This window comes from Periplaneta americana, chromosome 2, assembly GCF_040183065.1.
Source record: "Periplaneta americana isolate PAMFEO1 chromosome 2, P.americana_PAMFEO1_priV1, whole genome shotgun sequence".
Taxonomy (NCBI): Eukaryota; Metazoa; Arthropoda; class Insecta; order Blattodea; family Blattidae; genus Periplaneta; species Periplaneta americana.
Window position 1 is genome coordinate 94,328,230 of NC_091118.1, and position 20,391 is coordinate 94,348,620.

At 36.7% G+C, this 20,391-nt stretch overlaps 1 protein-coding gene across 2 annotated transcripts in view; it reads right to left on the bottom strand.

Annotated features, from left to right (window-relative positions):
• Positions 1-18,773, bottom strand: part of LOC138694442 (sialin-like) — a 94,077-nt gene extending 75,304 nt beyond the window's left edge. For both annotated transcript variants that reach the window (XM_069818152.1, XM_069818151.1), the window contains exon 1: positions 18,676-18,773. In XM_069818152.1, the coding sequence (XP_069674253.1) occupies positions 18,676-18,755 (80 nt within the window). In that variant the 5' untranslated portion in view covers positions 18,756-18,773. The remainder of the gene's footprint in view (positions 1-18,675) is intronic.
• Between the last annotated feature and the right edge of the window lie 1,618 nt (positions 18,774-20,391).

The following is a 20,391-nucleotide window of genomic DNA, read 5'->3' on the forward strand; positions in this document are numbered from 1 at the left end:
ATGGTTGTTTTGAGAGAAAATACTGTGTTGTGGCTGAAGTATGCCTCTCATTTAATGTTCATTTTCCTTATTATATCCTATTTCTTCTCCTTTCGTTGGTAATTTTCTTCCATGGAATTACTTCTGCACCTAAAGATGGTTCCATAATTAATACAACAATTCACGTGCTAAAGTACTTTTCTCTGAGGTGGCTTTTGTTGCGTACTGCCAATTTACTAGAGTTTAAAATTGTATTGATAAATATTTCAAGATGATATGAATGGGATATTTGTAAATCCTACAATCGTCCTGGACAATGGCTGTTTTCACAAAAAAAAAAGTTCTTGGACTATTGTTGTTTTTATGAAAACCACTGGAAATTTCCACTCTGGTGTTTCCTTCACTAACAACTATGGTTCGTCCCAGGAATCTGTGGAGTAACTTAACGCATATGGGGGGCGGAGTCACTCTGAGCGGAGTGTATTGCGGGCAGCATCAGCTCGAGTCCGCTAGGGAGTAAGATGCTCGTGGTAGAAGGTAGAGTAGAGTTCAGATAGAAATTATCCCCTCCTGCAAGCGATTGCTCGCTTCGTTCAAGCAATGCCTCCCCCCAGAGCAGTCATCGGTACTAACCTTCCCACATACCATTTGCACAGAGGTCTTGTTTCGTCCTTCTATTCCACAGATTCCTGGGACGGACCATAGTTCAATACGCTCACCACATGCTTAATATAGCAAATTTGCATTTTTTTGGACTATGTTGTTGTTGTTTAGTCAACTGTCCGAAGACAGGTTTGAACCTCATAAGTAACACCAATAAGGCATCACTCATGAGGCAAGTAGACCAGGAGATAATGGGGTAGAGTGGCCAGTTCCTTTTCCCCTCCAATGCATAATCGCCGATTAGCTATATATTCTACTAATCAGATTTCAGATGCATACAAACAATTATTGTTCTTCCTCTGACACATATCGTCAAGTGAGAAGTACTGCCTGATAATAGATATACATAAGCCAGAACCTCAATCAGAGGTGTTTGGACTATGATTCTTTTTTGAAAACCTCTTCAATTATTATGCAACACAAAATGAGCAACAGGGCCATCGTTTAAAACACAGCACAGTTTTTACGAGAAACGTTGTCTACAAAGAAGTCTTTTCTGTTTGAGGTGAGTGCTATATTGCTCCGATATTTTTATCATAAATCTGTTGTAGATTTATATCAAAGATTCCGTTGATACTCAACGGACTATTTACAAGTTTACAATAAAAATAGATTGTTTTACGGTTATTTAGAGACGCTGTATCAACTGCAAGCTTATCTAGCATTAGTGGAATTGGTATTCCGGCGAGATGAGACGAATAATTCGTCAGGAGCTTACCTGATATTCGCCTTAAGTTGGAAAAAAAACTCTGGGAAGAAACCAACTATATAATCAACGCAAGAGGGATTCGAACTCACATCACAGCGCGATATCGGATTAGAGAACAGCAATTTATCACTGAATTTCGCAGGAGACTGAATAACAATATTTACTTGAGGCATGTGCAAATGTCATAACTGCCCACAAGTATGAGTCCTCATAACATCGCATTCTCTGCTGTAAATAATTTGATCGAATGGTGTTGAAATTTTACAGAGAATGCAGCTAGGTCCTTTGAAGGAAAAGGTATCAGCTGACTACCTATAGACAGGTCTCGCTGCGTTACAGAATCGTACCGTTTTGTAACAGTACAAAATGAGCCATGGGAGCCATTATTTCTAAATCACACTGTCATAAAACGAAACATCCTGTTTTGACAGACGCAGAAGGAAAGCAAAGAACTGTAAATTATGTTCAGAAACAGGGATCTCTCTTACATCACACTGCCTGTCGTAAGAGTGACCTTGAGACAGTATAGAAATGCTGGTATTCGCAACGTGGGCTCGGATTTTATGCAAAATCCAAGCTGCACATAAAAAATTCATATTTCAATATTGATCTAAAAATATTTTATCGCTTCTGTAAAAAGTACATGAATGATAATTTTCTCTTGTTGCAGTCAGAAAAAAGATCAAGGTTTCTGCAGCGCCAATAGGGTACATAGAGGCTTATTTTATATTAACTAAGCTATGCGAAAAACTAATTACACATAAAGAATGATGATTCAGGGGGAATAGTAAATATTTTATGGTTTGGTAGTACGGACCATTCTGAATAAAAAAATTAATATAAGCATGTGTCCAATTTTCAACGGTTGTGGAGATAGAATGTCACGGATAACAAGCGTTACAAGTGGCACGAAGGAAATACAAATGACTAAACGATTACATGTATTGCTTATTTGCATGGTACCAATATATTTTGCATGGTACCAACAGTTCAAGACACATCCCGCTCTGTTGACAACAGTAAGTTTTCCTCTTCTGAGGTCATCATGTAATTCTTTTATGAGGGCAGCACTATTCATAATTTGAGCAACCAATTTGTTCCTTATGTTTCGTTTATTTTTGTACATTTCGCCTTTAAACCACTCCCGCAAACAAAAATTGATGGGAGTGAGGTCTGGGGACCTTGGTGGCGAAAGCACGTGACAACCGCGACCGATCCATCGTTCGAGAAATGTGAGATTTGGATTATGTGCCAAAATGTGCAGAACTTCGTCATGCTAGAGCCCATCCTTGTAGCCAAGGGAACTACAAACAGCTGTTTCTCTACACCACTTAACAATAGTGCTGCCTTCAGACGATGTCAGAAGAGTGGCACATACTATTCTATGTACGTAGTCTCCTTTGCCGTTCCCTCATACTGTTTGTAAGACTTGTTATGCGTAATGCTTTGCCTCAGGGCTTAAGCAAGCCCTGTAGCATGATTTCCATTTGGGAATTAATTTCGAGACAATCCAGGAAAAGTTTCACGAAAGATGAATGCATCGTATTTGTATTAACCAAGAAACGCAAGGCAGTCCCAGCTTGCGAAGTATGTGCTTAACCATCGTTTCTTTCCTGAGCACCAAGAGAGCAGCGAATTGATGACTCGATAAAAGCTATGTCGCGCGTGCTTTCGATCACCGACAGCGATAAAAGTATTCTTGCTTCACGAGTCACAGCTGGACTAATCACATTGATCAAGTGAAATTAATCATGCATTTTAATTGGTTAGATTAAAACACGCATTGTTCGAACTCTTTTCATGCATTTTAATTGGTTAGATTAAAACACGCATTGTTCGAACTCTCTTCTTGCGTGCAGTCTCTACAAAGCGACTTATTACCGTATTGCACAGAATCGATTTAATTGTAATAGATGATTGTTTAAGATGGCATCCTAAAGTACGTACGTATAAACGAAAAATGTTCTAAAGCCCATCTCACCTGCTGGGTAACGTGGGTGATGCCACGGCCGGGAAACTGGTAAGAGAATATAAAAAAGCGTTTTGTTAGAAGATTAGAGGACAGTCATAGTGAAGAAAAAGGCTGAAGGAAAGAAACAGATCGTAATGGCGTCAGCTCTGTCTAGGGATATATCATGTAAGTCAGCAGTGACGAAAATGTGACTCGCGAGCACATTGTGGCACGCAATGATAGCTATGTATTTCTCTTGCTTCCTACTTCCCCCAACCCCCACCCACTCACTCACTGGAGTAAAACTCCGTTACGTTTGTATTTGTCTCTGACCTGCGAGTGGCGTATCGTCGCAATGTCTCTCTCGAAACCATGTACCTCTACAAAAACGAAAGTTTCAAGTAGGATGGAAGGACGCATTCTTTTGCTGCCAATATAATGAGAATATTAAATGTATGATTTGTTCACAAAATATTACGAGGAAAACGGTTGTACAACATAGAACGGCATTATACTACGTGTCACTCATGAAACATTAAAAGGTTAAGTATTATTATTAATATTATTATTATTATTATTATTATTATTAATCCATGTATTGTGGGTCCCTATCACCACGGCATGGCGCGTCCTCAGGTTGCGGATAGAGGAGACGGCCTCCAGATATGGAGGGTAGCTGCGAATATATTTAATAAGCAATCGTGGATAGCCGATAAGGGGTGGTCCTCCAGCTTGGGGGTTGGGCGAAGGGCTAACAACTTATCACCGTAAAAAAAAAGCTTGTTACGAAACCTAAAAGTAAGCCTCGGAATGGGACTGATTCTCCGGCACGACCACAGCAAAGGAAAAAGGTTATAAGATTTGGTACATGGAACGTAACTAGTCTTTATAGAACAGGAGAGGTAACATTAGTAACAAAAGAACTCGCTAGATATAGAATAGACTTAGTGGGAGTACAAGCGGTTAGGTTAGATGGAAATGGCATATCACAAATAGGCGATTACTTATTGTATTATGGAGAAGAAATGATAATCACCAATTAGGAACAGGATTCTTTGTACATAAAAGAATAAAATCACCAGTAAAAAAGGTCGAATTTATCAGTGACAGGTTATCGTATTTAGTACTTAAGGGTAGATGGTGCGATATCGTAGTTGTAAATGCTCCTACAGAAGAGAAAGACGACCATATAAAGGATAGCTTCTTTCAGGAATTGGAACACACTTTTGATCAGTTATCTAGATATCACATGAAAGTTCTATTGGGGGATTTCAATGCTAAAGTAGGACGGGAGGATATTTTTAAACCAACAATTGGAAAAGAGAGCCTACACGTAAGTAGTAATGACAATGGAGTTAGGTTAGTCAACTTTGCCACATCAAAAAATTTAATCGTCAAGAGTACAACATTCCCCCATAAGGATATACATAAATATACGTGGACTTCTCCAGACGGAATGACACATAACCAGATAGATCACATCTTGATACATAAAAGAAGGCACACTAGTATAGTAGACATTCGAACTTTCAGGGAGGCAGACTGTAATTCTGACCATTATTTGGTGATTGGAGAATTAAGAGAAAGACTATCAGTAGCCAAGCGAGTAGAGCAACAAGCTAATATTAGTAGATTCAATATTCTGAAATTAAAGGACGAGGAAACTAAGCAGCGTTATCAGGTTGAAATTTCAAATAGGTTTGCTGCTTTAGCAACTGCTGACGAAGCTGAGGAAGAGTTAGATGTTAATAGTGTGTGGGACAATATCCGAGATAATATCAAAATTGCAGCTGAGCAGAGCATAGGTTATCATGAAACTAAGAAAAAGGAACCATGGTTTGATGAAGATTGTTCCATTGTAGTAGATGGAAGGAAACAGGCAAAATTGAAATTCTTACTGGATCCAATCGTGGAGAATAGAGATAATTATTTCAATGAAATACGGGAAGCAAGTCGTACACTTAGGAATAAAAAGAGAGATTACTTGAAGGAAAAACTGAATGAGATAGAAACAAATAGTAAGAATAAAAACATTCGAGATTTATATAAGGGTATAAAGGAATTTAAAAACGGATATCAGGCAAGGGTAAACGTGATCAAGGATGAGAATGGTGACTTGCTTGCAGACTCTCATTCAATCCTGAACAGATGGAAAAACTATTTTGGGCTACTACTAAATATACATAGGCCAAATAGAAATGATCGGGACGAAATTCAAATACAAACTGCTGAGCCATTTATACCCCAACCCACACTTTCAGAAGTCAAAATCGCATTAGAAAATCTGAAAAAGTGCAAGTCTCCAGGTATTGATCAAATTCCAGCAGATTTAATAAAAGAGGGTGGAAGGGCATTATCTAGCGAAATTTATAAAATTGTACAGGCAATTTGGGAAAAGGAAATTGTACCAGAACAATGGAAGGAGTCCATAATCGTACCTATTTTTAAGAAGGGGGACAAGACTAACTGTAGTAACTTTCGAGGAATATCACTTTTGTTGACGTCATACAAAATTTTGTCGAATAACCTTTTGAGAAGATTAACTCCATATGTAGATGAAATTATTGGGGATCATCAGCGTGGTTTTAGGCGTAATAGATCTATTATTGGTCAGATTTTTTGTATTCGACAGATATTGGAGAAAAAATGGGAGTATAAGGGTACAGTACATCAGTTATTCATAGATTTCAAAGAGGCGTATGACTCGGTTAAGAGAGAAGTTTTGTATAATATTCTTATTGAATTTGGTATTCCCAAGAAACTAGTTCGATTAATTAAAATGTGTCTTAGTGAAACTTACAGCAGTGTCCGTATAGGTCAGTTTCTATCTGATGCTTTTCTAATTCACTGCGGGCTAAAGCAGGCAGATGCACTATCACGTTTACTTTTTAACTTCGCTCTAGAATATGCCATTAGAAAAGTTCAGGATAACAGGCAGGGTTTGGAATTGAACGGGTTACATAAGCTTCTTATCTATGCGGATGACGTGAATATGTTAGGAGAAAATCCACAAACGATTAGGGGAAACGCGGAAATTCTACTTGAAGCAAGTAAAGCGATTGAGTTGGAAGTAAATCCCGAAAAGACAAAGTACATGATTATGTCTCGTGACCAGAATATAGTACGAAATGGAACTATAAAAATTGGAGATTTATCCTTCGAAGAGGTGGAAAAATTCAAATATCTTGGAGCAACAGTAACAAACATAAATGACACTCGGGAGGAAATTAAACGCAGAATAAATATGGGAAATGCGTGTTATTATTGGGTTGAGAAGCTTTTGTCATCTAGTCTTCTGTCAAAAAATCTGAAAGTTAGAATTTATAAAACGGTTATATTACCGGTTGTTCTGTATGGCTGTGAAACTTGGACTCTCACTCCGAGAGAGGAACAGAGATTGAGGGTTTTTGAGAATAAGGTTCTTAGGAAAATATTTGGGGCTAAGAGGGATGAAGTTACAGGAGAATGGAGAAAGTTACACAACACAGACCTGCACGCATTGTACACTTCACCTGACATAATTAGGACCACAAAATCCAGACGTTTGAGATGGGCAGGGCATGTAGCACGTGTGGGCGAATCCAGAAATGCATATAGAGTGTTAGTTGGGAGGCCGGAGGGCAAAAGACCTTTGGGGAGGCCGAGATGTAGATGGGAGGATAATATTAAAATGGATTTGAGGGAGGTAGGATATGATGGTGGAGACTGGATTGATCTTGCTCAGGATAGGGACCAATGGCGGGCTTATGTGAGGGCGGCAATGAACCTCCGGGTTCCTTGAAAGCCAATAAGTGAGTATTATTATTATTAATAACCGAAGTTTCGTTCTTTCGCTTGCTCTGTTGAGGCCATGTTCGCTACAACTTACGTTTGTGAAAAATTATTTTCAACAAGGAAAATAGTAAAAACCAAATTTAGATCACGACTGACAGACAAGTATATTCGTGATCAACTACGACTGGCAGTAAGTGACAAAATTCCTGATTTTGAAACTCTGTCGCAGAGACATTCTGAAGACAGTTAATTTTAGGTTGTGATAATGTGTCCTATGTTTTCTTATTCATTTCTTTCTTCGCTACACGTACTAAACATTAGTTTGTAACCTTATACTGTATAAAATTATATTTAAGTGTTTGACGTAAGGAAAATGAAAATCTGTTAATAGATCAGACAGTTGCTTCACTTCCCCTTCGGATGTCCGCCTCCCTCCATAGGTGCTATGCACGTTGCAGGTTACACAGTGGCTCGGCGCACATCACATTTTCGCCAGGCTGATGTAAGTAATCCATAATGTTAGTTTGTAAATTTAATAAATCAAATATAGTTTTGTAATATTATTTTGGAGCAACAGTAACAAATATAAATGACACTCGGGAGAGAATTAAACGCAGAATAAATATGGGAAATTCCTTTTATTATTCGGTTGAGAAGCTATTATCATCCAGTCTCCTGTCAAAAAAACTGAAAGTCAGAATTTATAAAACAGTTATATTACCGGTTGTTCTGTATAGTTGTGAAACTTGGGCTCTCATTTTGAGAGAGGAACAGAGATTAAAAATGTTTGAGAATAAGGTTCTTGGGAAAATGTTTGTGGCTAAGAGGGATGAAGTTACAGGAGAATTGAGACAGTTATACAACGAGAACTACACGCATTGTATTCTTCACCTGACATAATTAGGAACATTAAATCCAGACGTTTGAGATGGGCAGGGCATGTAGCACGTATGGGCGAATCCAGAAATGCATATGGAGTGTTAGTTGAGAGGCCGGAGGGAATAAGACCTTTGGGGAGGCCAAGACGTAGATGGGGGATAATATTAAAATGGATTTGAGGGAGGTGGGATATGATGATAGAGACTGGATTAATCTTGCTCAGGATGGGGACCGATGACGGGCTTATGTGAGGGCTGCAATGAACCTGTGGGTTCCTTAAAATCCAGTAAGTAATTAAATACTTAGTAGGTCGAAATACAACAGTGTTCATAAGTTAAGATTTAAAATAATGGAGATAATTATTACAGTTGTCTGAACACTATTTTAAATCCAGTAAGTAAGTAAGTAATATAGTTTTCTTCATAATTACAGTAGAGCATCGATTATCCGAATATCGATCAACCGAAACATCGGTTAACCGAAAATGTTCCAGTCGGCAAATACAAATTTGCGCGCGCCATGTAGAATTTCGCTAGCGCTATTTGCGAGATTTAGTTGCAAAAAAAACGAGTCTCAGTTCTGAAGCAAAAAAAATGGACTTCTTTTCCTAAACTGTATGCCTACTTTAATGACCATTTTGAACTTGTCAAACTAGGCTTGTCAGTTCTCTGTATTATTTGTAAGACGTGCGAAGCAAAATATATACTGTATGTACAGTTTTTGTTTAATATCAGTTTTCTTTGTTTCATACTGCTCCTATGACACTGGTACAATTTGTTTTCGTAAATGATTGGTTATTCGAAAAATCAATTATCCTAACACCCCCCGTCCCCAATTGTTTCGGATAATCGATGCTCTACTGTAATTCAATCTTGAACTTGAGTTGAGAAACCAGGTAGTTTTCCTATATATCCTGAGAGAACCAGCTCATTCAGTACAATCGTTCCTCTTTTTTCCATTATACAAAAATGGTTGTGCCAGAAATCCTGATAAGTTTGAGTATGGTACTTAGTGGGAGTCGAACACAGTAACCCTCCGTTCAGCAAATCATCCGACCTAAGTTGTCGCGCACAACAAAAATGGTGCTCAGAAACGGATACGACGCGAACTTCTAATAGACGCGTTCTTCATTTAATATGCAGCTGTATATCGGAATACAAGAGAAACTACTAAATAATGTCTATTGATTACAGTCTGATAATAATGTGTCTAGTAGTTACAGTAAGTTATTTAATAAGAAATGTCTGTTATAATTAGAGGGCGGAAAAATGTGCGTTATCACGCGATGCAGGTTAGTTTGGTCTGAAGTATGGATGACGTCACAGGTACAAGCGCAATAACATAAATGCACTACGAGAGGGCAGCAGTACAAGAGGAACTAGCAAATGATGTTCAGTGTCAACTTCTAGTCGTATAGGAAAGAAAGCCAGGTGTTTACAATATTGTTTATTGTCTTTGTGCAGGTGGTAGTCTTCTGTTAAAGTGATTTAAAATACCTAAGTCGAAGGATTTGGAATTAAACAATCTAAGAAATATATACGGAAGAGAGATTTTGATTCCGCAAGGGGAAAATATTTTCTGTACTGTGTGCAAATGTGAAATTAAAATACATAGGAAATATTACATAGAGCGGCATTGTAACAGCAAGAAACATACTGAAAACGTACAAAGATCTTCGACATCAAATAATAAAAGAACATACACGATCTGAATTTAATGTGGATTTATGTAATATGATTTCTGCAAATATTTCGTTCAAGAAACTTGATAATTCACATTTTAGAGGTGAAAAGGTGAAAGAAATTCCATAAATTAAAAAAAAAAAAAATACCGGTTATACAGTTATATGTAACATTTTGAGGGGAGGGAAAAACGACATACTACGGCGCTTTTTTCATATGCACCTCTAGCATCTTATGACACGGACAGAAGCTTTTCGATGTTGAAAAACTGTTTGAGTGAGAGACGTAGAAATTTTTCTTTCGATAATTTACGAATGCATATTGTGGTTTAGTGTAATGCATCCTTTAATCATCCGGGCGGTGACAGTTAATATTTGAGGTTAGTTTTTAAATCATCATAACTATATTACAACTTCATTCCACTATTTATAGATCGATTGAATGGAGTGATGAGGTTCTCATTACCAGACTGTACTCTCTTGCCGCTGTTTACTTGAGTGAATGATGACACTATAGTACGTTGACACTGAACTTAAGGCATAACGCACATTTTTTCGCCCTTTAGTTATATATAGTGCATAATATAGTGCTGCATGATAATTTCCGTGTGGCGGACAGTGACTGATTTCCTCCAGTAAAACAAAAATGCGCACAATCCCGAAAAATTATTGTTATATGGGTTACAAACTGAACTAGAGGTTTTGCGAAAACAACGGAAAACTAAAGATCTATCCACAGCTACCGTGTTGAAAGAATTACCAGGCAGCTTACCAGTTTATGAATTTTTCAAAAACATTGACGCCGCTGCGCTATTAGGAAACTTAAGTGACGAAGATAAGAAACACATGTTCAGACTTAAAATAGCAGGACTCGCATTTGAATTTTTGCAATGTAGACCAGATCTCAATCTCACTCAACATGGTGTCGCCTTCGCAGATATTAGAGTCGCGTTTGAGGACAGATTTAAGGAAAAACTGCCTGATAATTATTATTATGCAGAGCTACAAACGGCCACACAAAAGAAAACAACGCTCAGAAGCTTTTTCGGACAGGGTTAAAGCTCTCAGTTTAAAAACCTTAAAAGAGACAAGGGACCCGTTAGAACGACGGATCCTCATAAAAGAGGGGAAACGTCGATTGTTAAAGCAGGTCTAGGGGAAATAGGTAAACATGTTCGGTTAGGAAGAGCGAAGAATATGAAAGACGCTGTCCAGTTAGCCGTCACAGCGACGACCGAAGCGAGACAAGAAACAGGTCATCGCGATCTATTCGTAGTAACAGAACATAAATTCTGTCACAAATGTCACCGCAATGGGAACATGACTACAGATTGCCGTGCGAAAAGACCACCTCCCACTCCGCGTCACCAACAGCGCAGAGACGCTGAGGGAAAGTCACTACAATACACAAAAAGAAATAGAGGTGCTGCACATGGATTTCGTAGGGATAATAATTAATATAGTGTGTTACTCTTGTGGAAAAAGGGTTCTTATAGCAAGAGAGTGTTTTCATAATAGACATGATACCCAATAAACCATCCGCTTTAGCTCTCCCCGTCCCCGATTCACATGCGGCAGAACTCCTGGCCATAGCAAGGTAAACGGGAAGGTAACTAAGTGGTTAGTAGATACAGGGGCAACCATATCAATCGTCTGAGCAGGGTTAGCAGGGAACCCAATTAATCATAACGATATAAGAGCAACAAGTACGGTATTACCGGGAAGAGTCTTGAGGTAAAGGGAACCCAAGATCTTAGAGTTTACAAATGTAGTAAGGATCCCGCAAAGTTTTATAGTATGTCCAATAAATGCAGGCACGAAAATAGGTGGGCTGCTAGGTTTAGATTTTCTACAGAAACATAAGTGTATTCTCGATATAGGAAGCCGAAGGTTGAAGACAAGGGAAGGCAGTGTTACAAACTTGACAAACGAGTCCACATGTCATGAAAAGGTAGGTGTAATTGACTTTGGGACGCCAAGATCAATGACTCGAACGCAGCAGACGCAGAATTTGAGTCCGCCACATCAAGTAGGGCACAGTGAGAGGGAAAAGTCAAAATGTCTTAGAACAGACCCACATCCTAAATCTAAATTCCGAGACTGGTTGTTCGAAATAGCAGGAAGCTATTATACCGCCAAGAAGCGAAATAGTGCTCTTAGAACGAGTCAATGGAAATACCACCAGAGAAGGAGTAGGTTCCAATGAGAGAAATGAGGAGACGTTTTAAGACAAAATTCCGATTATTCTCGAGCCGGCGAGTTTCGGAATAAATGGTGTATATGTTGCTAACACCCTAAATGAAATCGAGCCATGTAAGAGTCAGTTAGTCCCTGTGAAAATTATAAATTGTACGGGCGAATAAATACGAGTACAAAAGAGACGAATATTAGGAGAAATTGAGTACCCGTATAGTGATGCCTCACCACAAAAACAGCATAATATTATAAGCGCAATAAGCAAAGGTTCAGAGAGTATTTTAGGGGCCGTATTCATAGACATTCTTAGCGCGGGATTCCGGTGGATGATCAGCGAACTAACGTTTTTCGTATTCATAAACCAGTATTAGCGATATGATATGATATGATATGATATGATATGATATGATATGATATGATATGATATGATATGATATGATATGATATGATATGATATGATATGATATGATATGATATGATATGATATATGATATGATATGATATGATATGATATGATATGATATGATATGATATGATATGATATGATATATGATATATGATATGATATGATATGATATGATATGATATGATATGATATGATATGATATGATATATGATATGATATATGATATGATATGATATGATATGATATGATATGATATGATATGATATGATATGATATGATATATGAATCCTGTACAAGTAACTAGTCGATAGCCGGGGTTAGTTCAGCACGCTCGTAGCGCGGGTTAGCGAAATGTCTATGAATAGCACCCTTAGAGTCTATCAGCTTAGACTATCTGAGCGAAACAGATCAAGTAATGATAAGAAAAGTCCTACACGAAATCAAGATGTTTTCCAAGATCATACATGAATGAATTAGGGTGCACAAGTAAGGTGAAACACAGGATTAACGTAGGAGATGTTCTACCTATAAAGAAAACACCTTATAGGTTGCCGCACAAGTACAAAGACGTAGTCAAGGACATGTTACAGGATATGCTAGGTAAGAACATAATCTGACCGTCTGCCAGCCCGTGGAGCGCATCCATAGTTCTAGTCCCAAAGAAATCATCTGAAGGAAGCGAGCAAATGTGATTCTGTACCGATTTCAGAGGTCTAAATTCTGTTACCCATGCCGATTCATATCCAATCCCTAACATCGTAGAAACACTCGAAAGTTTATCTGGTACTAAATACTTCAGCAAAATTGACTTATTCATTTGCTTTTGACAAGTCGAAATTGATGAAAAAGACAAAGAGAAAACTGCCTTCGGTACATCTATGGGAACGTTTGAATACAAACGAATGGCATTTGGTCTGGTAGGAGCCCCGAGTACTTTTCAAAGACTAATGGATGGTGTCCTAGCAGGCTTAAAAGGCGAGTCGGCATTTGTTTATATTGATGACGTCATTGTCTACAGTTCAATAACAGAGGAACACGCAGAGAGCCTAAAAGAGATTTTGCAGCGTTTAAAAGACGCGAATCTGAAGACGCATCCCCTATTTATAAAGAGTATGTTATTAATAAAAGAATGTTGTCTCTTAAAAAATATTGAGATTTTATTTTTCAGAAATAAATTAGAGATACATATGACAAATTTTGACCGACCTTTATCAACAGTTTGATGATGCTACTAAAATTACCACACTGAGATAAAATAAATTTCACAATTTATGAAAGGTGCTAAGTTCTATAAAAATTTCATAGGTTCTGTGTTTTATTTATTATCCACAGTCATTTATATATTTATTAATTTATTGTTTATTTATTTCTCAAAATATCCATTTTTTACTTGTTTATTTATTTATTTATTTATTTATTTATTTATTTATTTATTTATTCATTTATTCCTTCATTCGTTCGTTCGTTCATTCATTCATCTTTGTAAATTTCTTCTTATTCAAACCGCAAATAATTCATTTTACAAAATGAACGATTTTTATTAACTTGTAGATCTCTCTTGTTTTGTTGAAATATTAAGGAATGATCTATGAGAACGAAAATATTTTATGGAGTTTGTATGTTTTAACGAATCTATATTGCTTGCAATTACTATGTCAATGCATGATTGTGATCTTATAGTGCTTGCTTTTGCATTTTCTGAGTGAGGCATGATAACTTTGTCATTTAACAGTAATATGCTTGTCTTTCAACTGTCTTATTAGTAGAGCCCGAAGGTTTAGCCCCTATTCTAGTCCGCAGCATGTTGAAGGAGGTTAGCATTTCGCTTGTTTACTCTTGACCTATGCATAAAGTACGTGCAGTCTACTCACAAAAACACTCATGCAGTAGAACAGCAACCCGATCAGTCTCATAGGGTTTGTACGTGCTTAATAATAAGATTGATTATAACTTTTCAGTTATTTCTGACACCATCACTATTTTAGAATCATCACAGTTGCCAATGACTCAAGCTCTAAAAACAACTGGACAATATCTCACATATTCTTACTGGGTTATCTAACGGACCAATTGTCACAAACCTAATACATGAATTTCTGTTAAAATAGGCACTCAAGAAAAATTTTGAGAGTATGCAGTAATTTCGGCTATATGAGATAACATGTTGATTGGTTGCACAGACGCAAATCTGCAGGAATGTAACTTGTGTGAAAATGGCCTTATACCACAGTCTACTATATACAGTCGCGAAGCTCAATATGTAGTAAAAATGCAAACATGGGTAGTTGCCCACCACTAGGATCGCTACTATCGCCTCATCATCACAGATCTCTCCTAGCAGATGACAAAATATGTTACACTTTCGTTGTCGTGTTCTTTTGGAAAAATTAATACCTTCCTTCCATTATTGAAATATTAAATCGATAAAGTTAATTTATTATTTTAATGAAGTATATTAAATTCCACCATAAACTCGATACCTGCAAGAAATAGGTTAATATTATTTTTGTTTGTGCAAAACGAACTGAAATTTACTATAATCGCTTCACTCATTCGAGTTTATAGCGATAATGAACTATGAAACCAATAAATATTAATTTGCATTTCCCTTTACAACAATAATAATGGAAATATGAATTCATGGGAATAACTTACGTGTACCGGTACTTGTAGTGTAGTCTTACGTAGTTAACAAAGTGGGATGAGGTTAAGCAATAATAATCACACCAGAATTGGAAATAAAACGTGATCAATAAATTTTATTGTAACAGAATTACTTTTTCTACGTCTCTAGTAAAGTAACAAATAAAAATAACAACAAAATTAATAGCTATAATTAAAAACATATCCTTTGAAAAAAAAAAAGTAGGCCTATGTTGTCTGAATCAGCTGATGCAGACGTAGAATTAGTGCAAAGCTTTTGTTTCTCAGCTGCAGGTAATAACAGAACAGGTTTATTTGAAACATCAAATAAAGTTGGAACTGCATTCCAGATTAATTTATTTTTGTTTCATTCATAAATTGTGTGTTTTCGAAATGAAGAGAGCAAAACTTTATATTATTATAAAGATCTTCACGAGCATCAATGCGAAATACGCAACGACCTAGCACTCGATGGAAATACGACTCAGTCCACTCTAAATCCAAAGTCGACCGTAGACAGTCTATTGTTTCTAGTTGCTAACCGCTTGGAGCGCTTTATCTCGAGATTTGCAAAAAATCACCTCAAGCTTCGCGACTGTATATAGTAGACTGTGCTTATACCTTATATCAAATAGTATGCTCCTATTACGTCCTGCGATGTGTAATTTGCCAGTAGGTGGCAGCAGCATCGACGGAATATACTTTTTACCAACGATAATGACTCTCTCTGCTCCTCTTTTTGATACTAATTATAGTTTCCTTGGCTTTCATATGTAGCTAACTGTAAAATCATTTTATATTATGAAGTTTTATCATAAGTATGCTGTAATAAAATAGATATCGACATAATTTTGAATATAATATAGACGTAAATCGTAGAGACGTAGAGAACCAGCAAATCCTCTCCAGGCAGGGCATCCATCTTTATACATACCCTGTCTCAAAGAAACTTGTGATGCAGATTCCCATGACTGTATGATCTATACAGATGGATCGCGTTTGGATAAACTGTCGAATCAAAATGCCAAAGTAGGCTGTGCCTTTGTTGCCTACAGGAACGACAGCGAACACACTTCAGCTATCTTCAAACTCTCCTCAGAGTGCTCAGTGTTTCAGGCGCAGTGTTGCCAACACATAAATCGTATCCCCGTCAGTATAACACTTGGAAATCCGTCAGAATCCGTCAAATTTTAAAAAAATAATAAGATCCAATATATACAAGCAAATTTTAATACAACTTACTTACCAATTCTGATTAATATAATCAATCGTTAACATCTGACTTGATTACGAGGAAGTCTGAAACAGGGGATTCTTAAACACAGTACGGAACAGCCAGGTCTATTCAAATAAAAAGTGAAATCTCCCAAAAATTAGACAATTAAAAATGACAGCAACTAATAATGTCAAAAGACGATGTAAATCGTAATTCCCGCCAGAAAATCCGTCACCCGTCAAAGTCATTTTTTTCCCGTCCACTACGTTGAAATTCCGTCAATTTTGACGGAATTTCCGTCCAGTTGGCAACACTGTTCAGGCGGAACTATTAGCTTTGCGAGAAGCAATCAAATGGTGCAGTCAGTCTGGTTACAGTGCTTGCGTTCACAGTGACTCGCAGTCAGCAGTAATATCAATTAATGATAAATATAACACTAACATTATAGCCTCAGAGATAAGAACTTTAATAATGAAAAGTGCCATCCATATTTGTATAACTTGGGTCAGAGGGCATACTGGGATAGTTGGAAATGAGAGAGCCGATGAATTGGTAAAGATGGCAGCCAACTCTGATGTGCCACTGTCGTACAATTTATGTCCGCTATCCTATATCAAAAAAGTAGCCAAAGAACATTATATGCAAGAATGGAACGAAAGATGGGTCAATAGTGATAAGGGAATTCTTACAAAAGAGCTGTATTTTCCAAGGTCTATGATCGTAATAAATGTAAAGTAATAACGCCAAATTTCGTACTGACACAGTTTTTGACTGGGCATGGAAAATTCAGGGAATACTTAAATAGATTCCATATTAAAGACGATGTAACTTGCATTTGTGGGGAGGAATCTCAAGATGTCAAACATGTATTATGATTGTCCAGTCTTTTGCCGTGAAAAATACGAGCTTGAGTTGTTACTGGACACTTTAAATTATACATTTACCAAACCGTGAACCAATATACTTACCAACTCTAAATCATATAAGTATTTCATGTCCTTCTTGAATAGAATATTCGTGAAACTGTAAAATGTTAAATTATTCCGGGGAAAAAAAATCGTATTAGTTCTAATCAACTATAATGAAACTGTAAGTCTTCAATTTCACATATTATAATATTGTACCATTGGTTTTAATTTTTATTTTAATTATGCATTTGATTTCTAATTTTGAGCCATTTCTTGTAATACCTGATTATTGCCAATTGTTGTTACTAAATAATGTATTTAATTCTTAAATTTTAAGCCATCTCTTAGTATTGCTATTTATTGCTTCTAAAATAACATGTTCAATGTACATAAAAATATTTCTTCCTATAACCATTAGATATAAATATAGAGACATGCCTTGAGGCTTTATGAAACGATCCATTCTTTCATTAAGGTGCATTCTTGTACAAAATTAATGTGAATTGTAACCTTGACAACAATTTTGTATTATAATTTTATTATTGTTTGTTACTTATAAAATATATTTTGATGCCAACTACAACCCTAATATACCTCAGGGTGAAATAGAGTTTATTAAATTGGATAATAAAAAAATATATATATAGACGTAAGTCTAAATATAAATAGATATTTTATGTCCTCTTTAATAATTATAGTTCCCTTGATTTTAATATGTATTTTTATCATAATTATTGTGTAATAAAATAAATTATTGTGTAAAACATACTTTTAAGTAAGATATAAGCCTAAATCTTTACTGTATATTGACGTAATTTAAAGTATAATATAGACCTAAGCCTAAATCAAAGTAAATATTTTCTGTCCTCTTTTTTCGAACAATGTCCTCCTTTTTTAAGCTTTGTGTCTTCTTTTTTATCGATGTGAATTTGATCACCCAATCACTGTCACAAATTTCATCACAGATGAAAGTTCAGGTGATGGTGCTGAATACAATGTAGAGTTTGTTTGTAAGAACTGTAACACACTTGCTTCTCACTATCTGATCGATACAAACGCACTGTAATGCGGATTATAGTGAAAAGTATATTGCTATAGTCTCGCTATAAATTGAACAGTCTTGAAAAAATCCAATGGTCTGAAGTATATATAATGTAAATATGTAAATCATTGAAGATGTAGGGAGTAATGTAAAATTTAAATAATATAATTACTATGTTTGTAACCCATCTATGTATTGCATATATGTTGTATGAACAAAATAATGTTTTGTTCCAGAAAATCGTGACAATATAAATATTATTGTTCATTTATATAATTTAAATGTCAGTTCACTTATGCAACTGACTTTGTATGTTCTCTGAGCGATAATATGTCCAACAACACTGTTTGTTTATTATCGGTATACTGCCTACATTAATCATCATATTATTACTCACGAACAAATTATATCAGACTGACCGGGTTACCTGGAGCTTGAGGTTGTACTGTGCATGAGTGTTTTTGTGAGTTGACTGTATATACCTGATGCATGACGCAGCAGTAAACAGACGTAATGCTGCACGTTTCGGAATAGAATAGGGGCTAAAACTTCGGACTTAACTTATTAGTTAATTCAGTAAAACTTGAAAACATCCAGTTCCCATTTTGCAGTTACTATGTGCACATACCTCGCAGTTATGATGTCCACCTCGTTCTCCTTAAAAATCAATGGAGACATCTGGATACCTGGCGTTTCATCGAGGGACATCTTTCACAGGCCAACCTAGAAGAAAAATTTATATTTAAAATTATTCACTTATTCACAATCTGTACACATATTTGTATCCATCCACTATCAATGCGTCTAGCTCTGTATTTATTAATATCTGTCTGTCCATCCGTCCGCCTACTTATCTACCAGCCTCTCTGTTTATCCATCTATCCATCCACCCATCCTACCTACCTATCTTACCACCATACCCGCCCGCCCGCCCGCGAGGCTGATGTACAGACCTAGGAAGTGGCGGCTCGCAACCTCAAAAGTTGGTGAAGCTCTTCGCTCCACTGAAACGCTTGTTGACGGTAATGTCACACTAGGGGAAAAGAGCCTATAGGTTTCTTCAATACGTCCTTGTTTCCTCTTACAAGTTTTAGTGCTTGTATCAGGGGAAATGTTCTGGTACTCATGATCAGCATAGAGAAGCTCTAGTTCTGTTTTCAAACGACTTATTTTGAACAAATTTGGGAAAGTCTTTTGTAGAGTGGCAAGAGCATTAGAAGGAAAAATATTTTAATACTGAAGAAATTTGGAAGTATTGGCAAAAGAGCAAAACTGAAGCTGTTCAATGTCTTGATATCTAGTGTTAACTTGCATACAAATGACGTCACATATTTCAAAAATAATTGTTTGTACTTCTGAAAAAGTTCACCTTCTGACAGCTTAACATATTTCTGCCCTGAAAATTCACCTCTTTCTTTAGCCTTTTCAAAAAAAAAAATGACAAAAACTTCATCTGTTTTCACAAAATCCATTCGAGTTCCATGCTTTTTTTTTATTCCAACTAACAAACAGGGCCAACAAAACAATTTTTCCAAATAACTACCGCACAGCCACTGATATTCACTGTACCACGCACTTTTAAAATGTTTGTTGTAAGATCTTTCATCTTTCCTTTTCAACTTTTTTGCCGATATATTAATAACTAGTGTTGGTTTCCCCGCTGACAATTTTTTTCTATTTTAGTCGGTTATTTAACGACGCTATTTCAACTACGAGGTTATTTAGCGTCGATGAGATTGGTGATAGCGAGATTGTATTTGGCGAGATGAGGCCGACGATTCACCACAGATTACCTGACTTTCACCTTACAGTTGGGGAAAACCTCGAAAAAATCCAAACAGGTAATCAGCCCAAGCGGGGATTGAACCCGCGCCCGAGCGCAACTTCAGACCGGCAGGCAAGCGCCTTAACCGACTGAGCCACGCCGGTGGTTTCCCCGGTAAAAATAGATCTCTTTCATCACCTTCAGTCCATCGCGAAAATGGTGTCTGTAACACGCTACACACTATATCGTTTATACGATACATTCTTCGTTAATAAAAATATTTAAGTCCCCGCTTTTAAAAATAATTATAAAACTATCACTAAAAATAAATAACTGCTTAGTTAACTTGATCTTCTAATATATATAGTTTTAGCAACAAGACGTAACACAGTCACTCTATTCACACGTCTCACAAACTGAAATTAACAGGTACAAAGAAATGTGACTACTGTGAAAGACAAGGAATTTTATCTCATTGTATTCCCGTGCCGTTATATTCCTTTCAAAAGAGCGAAGCCAGGAGGCTATAATGTGTTTGCAGCTACAAGAGAAATATTTTGTCAGCGATTCAAGTACCCT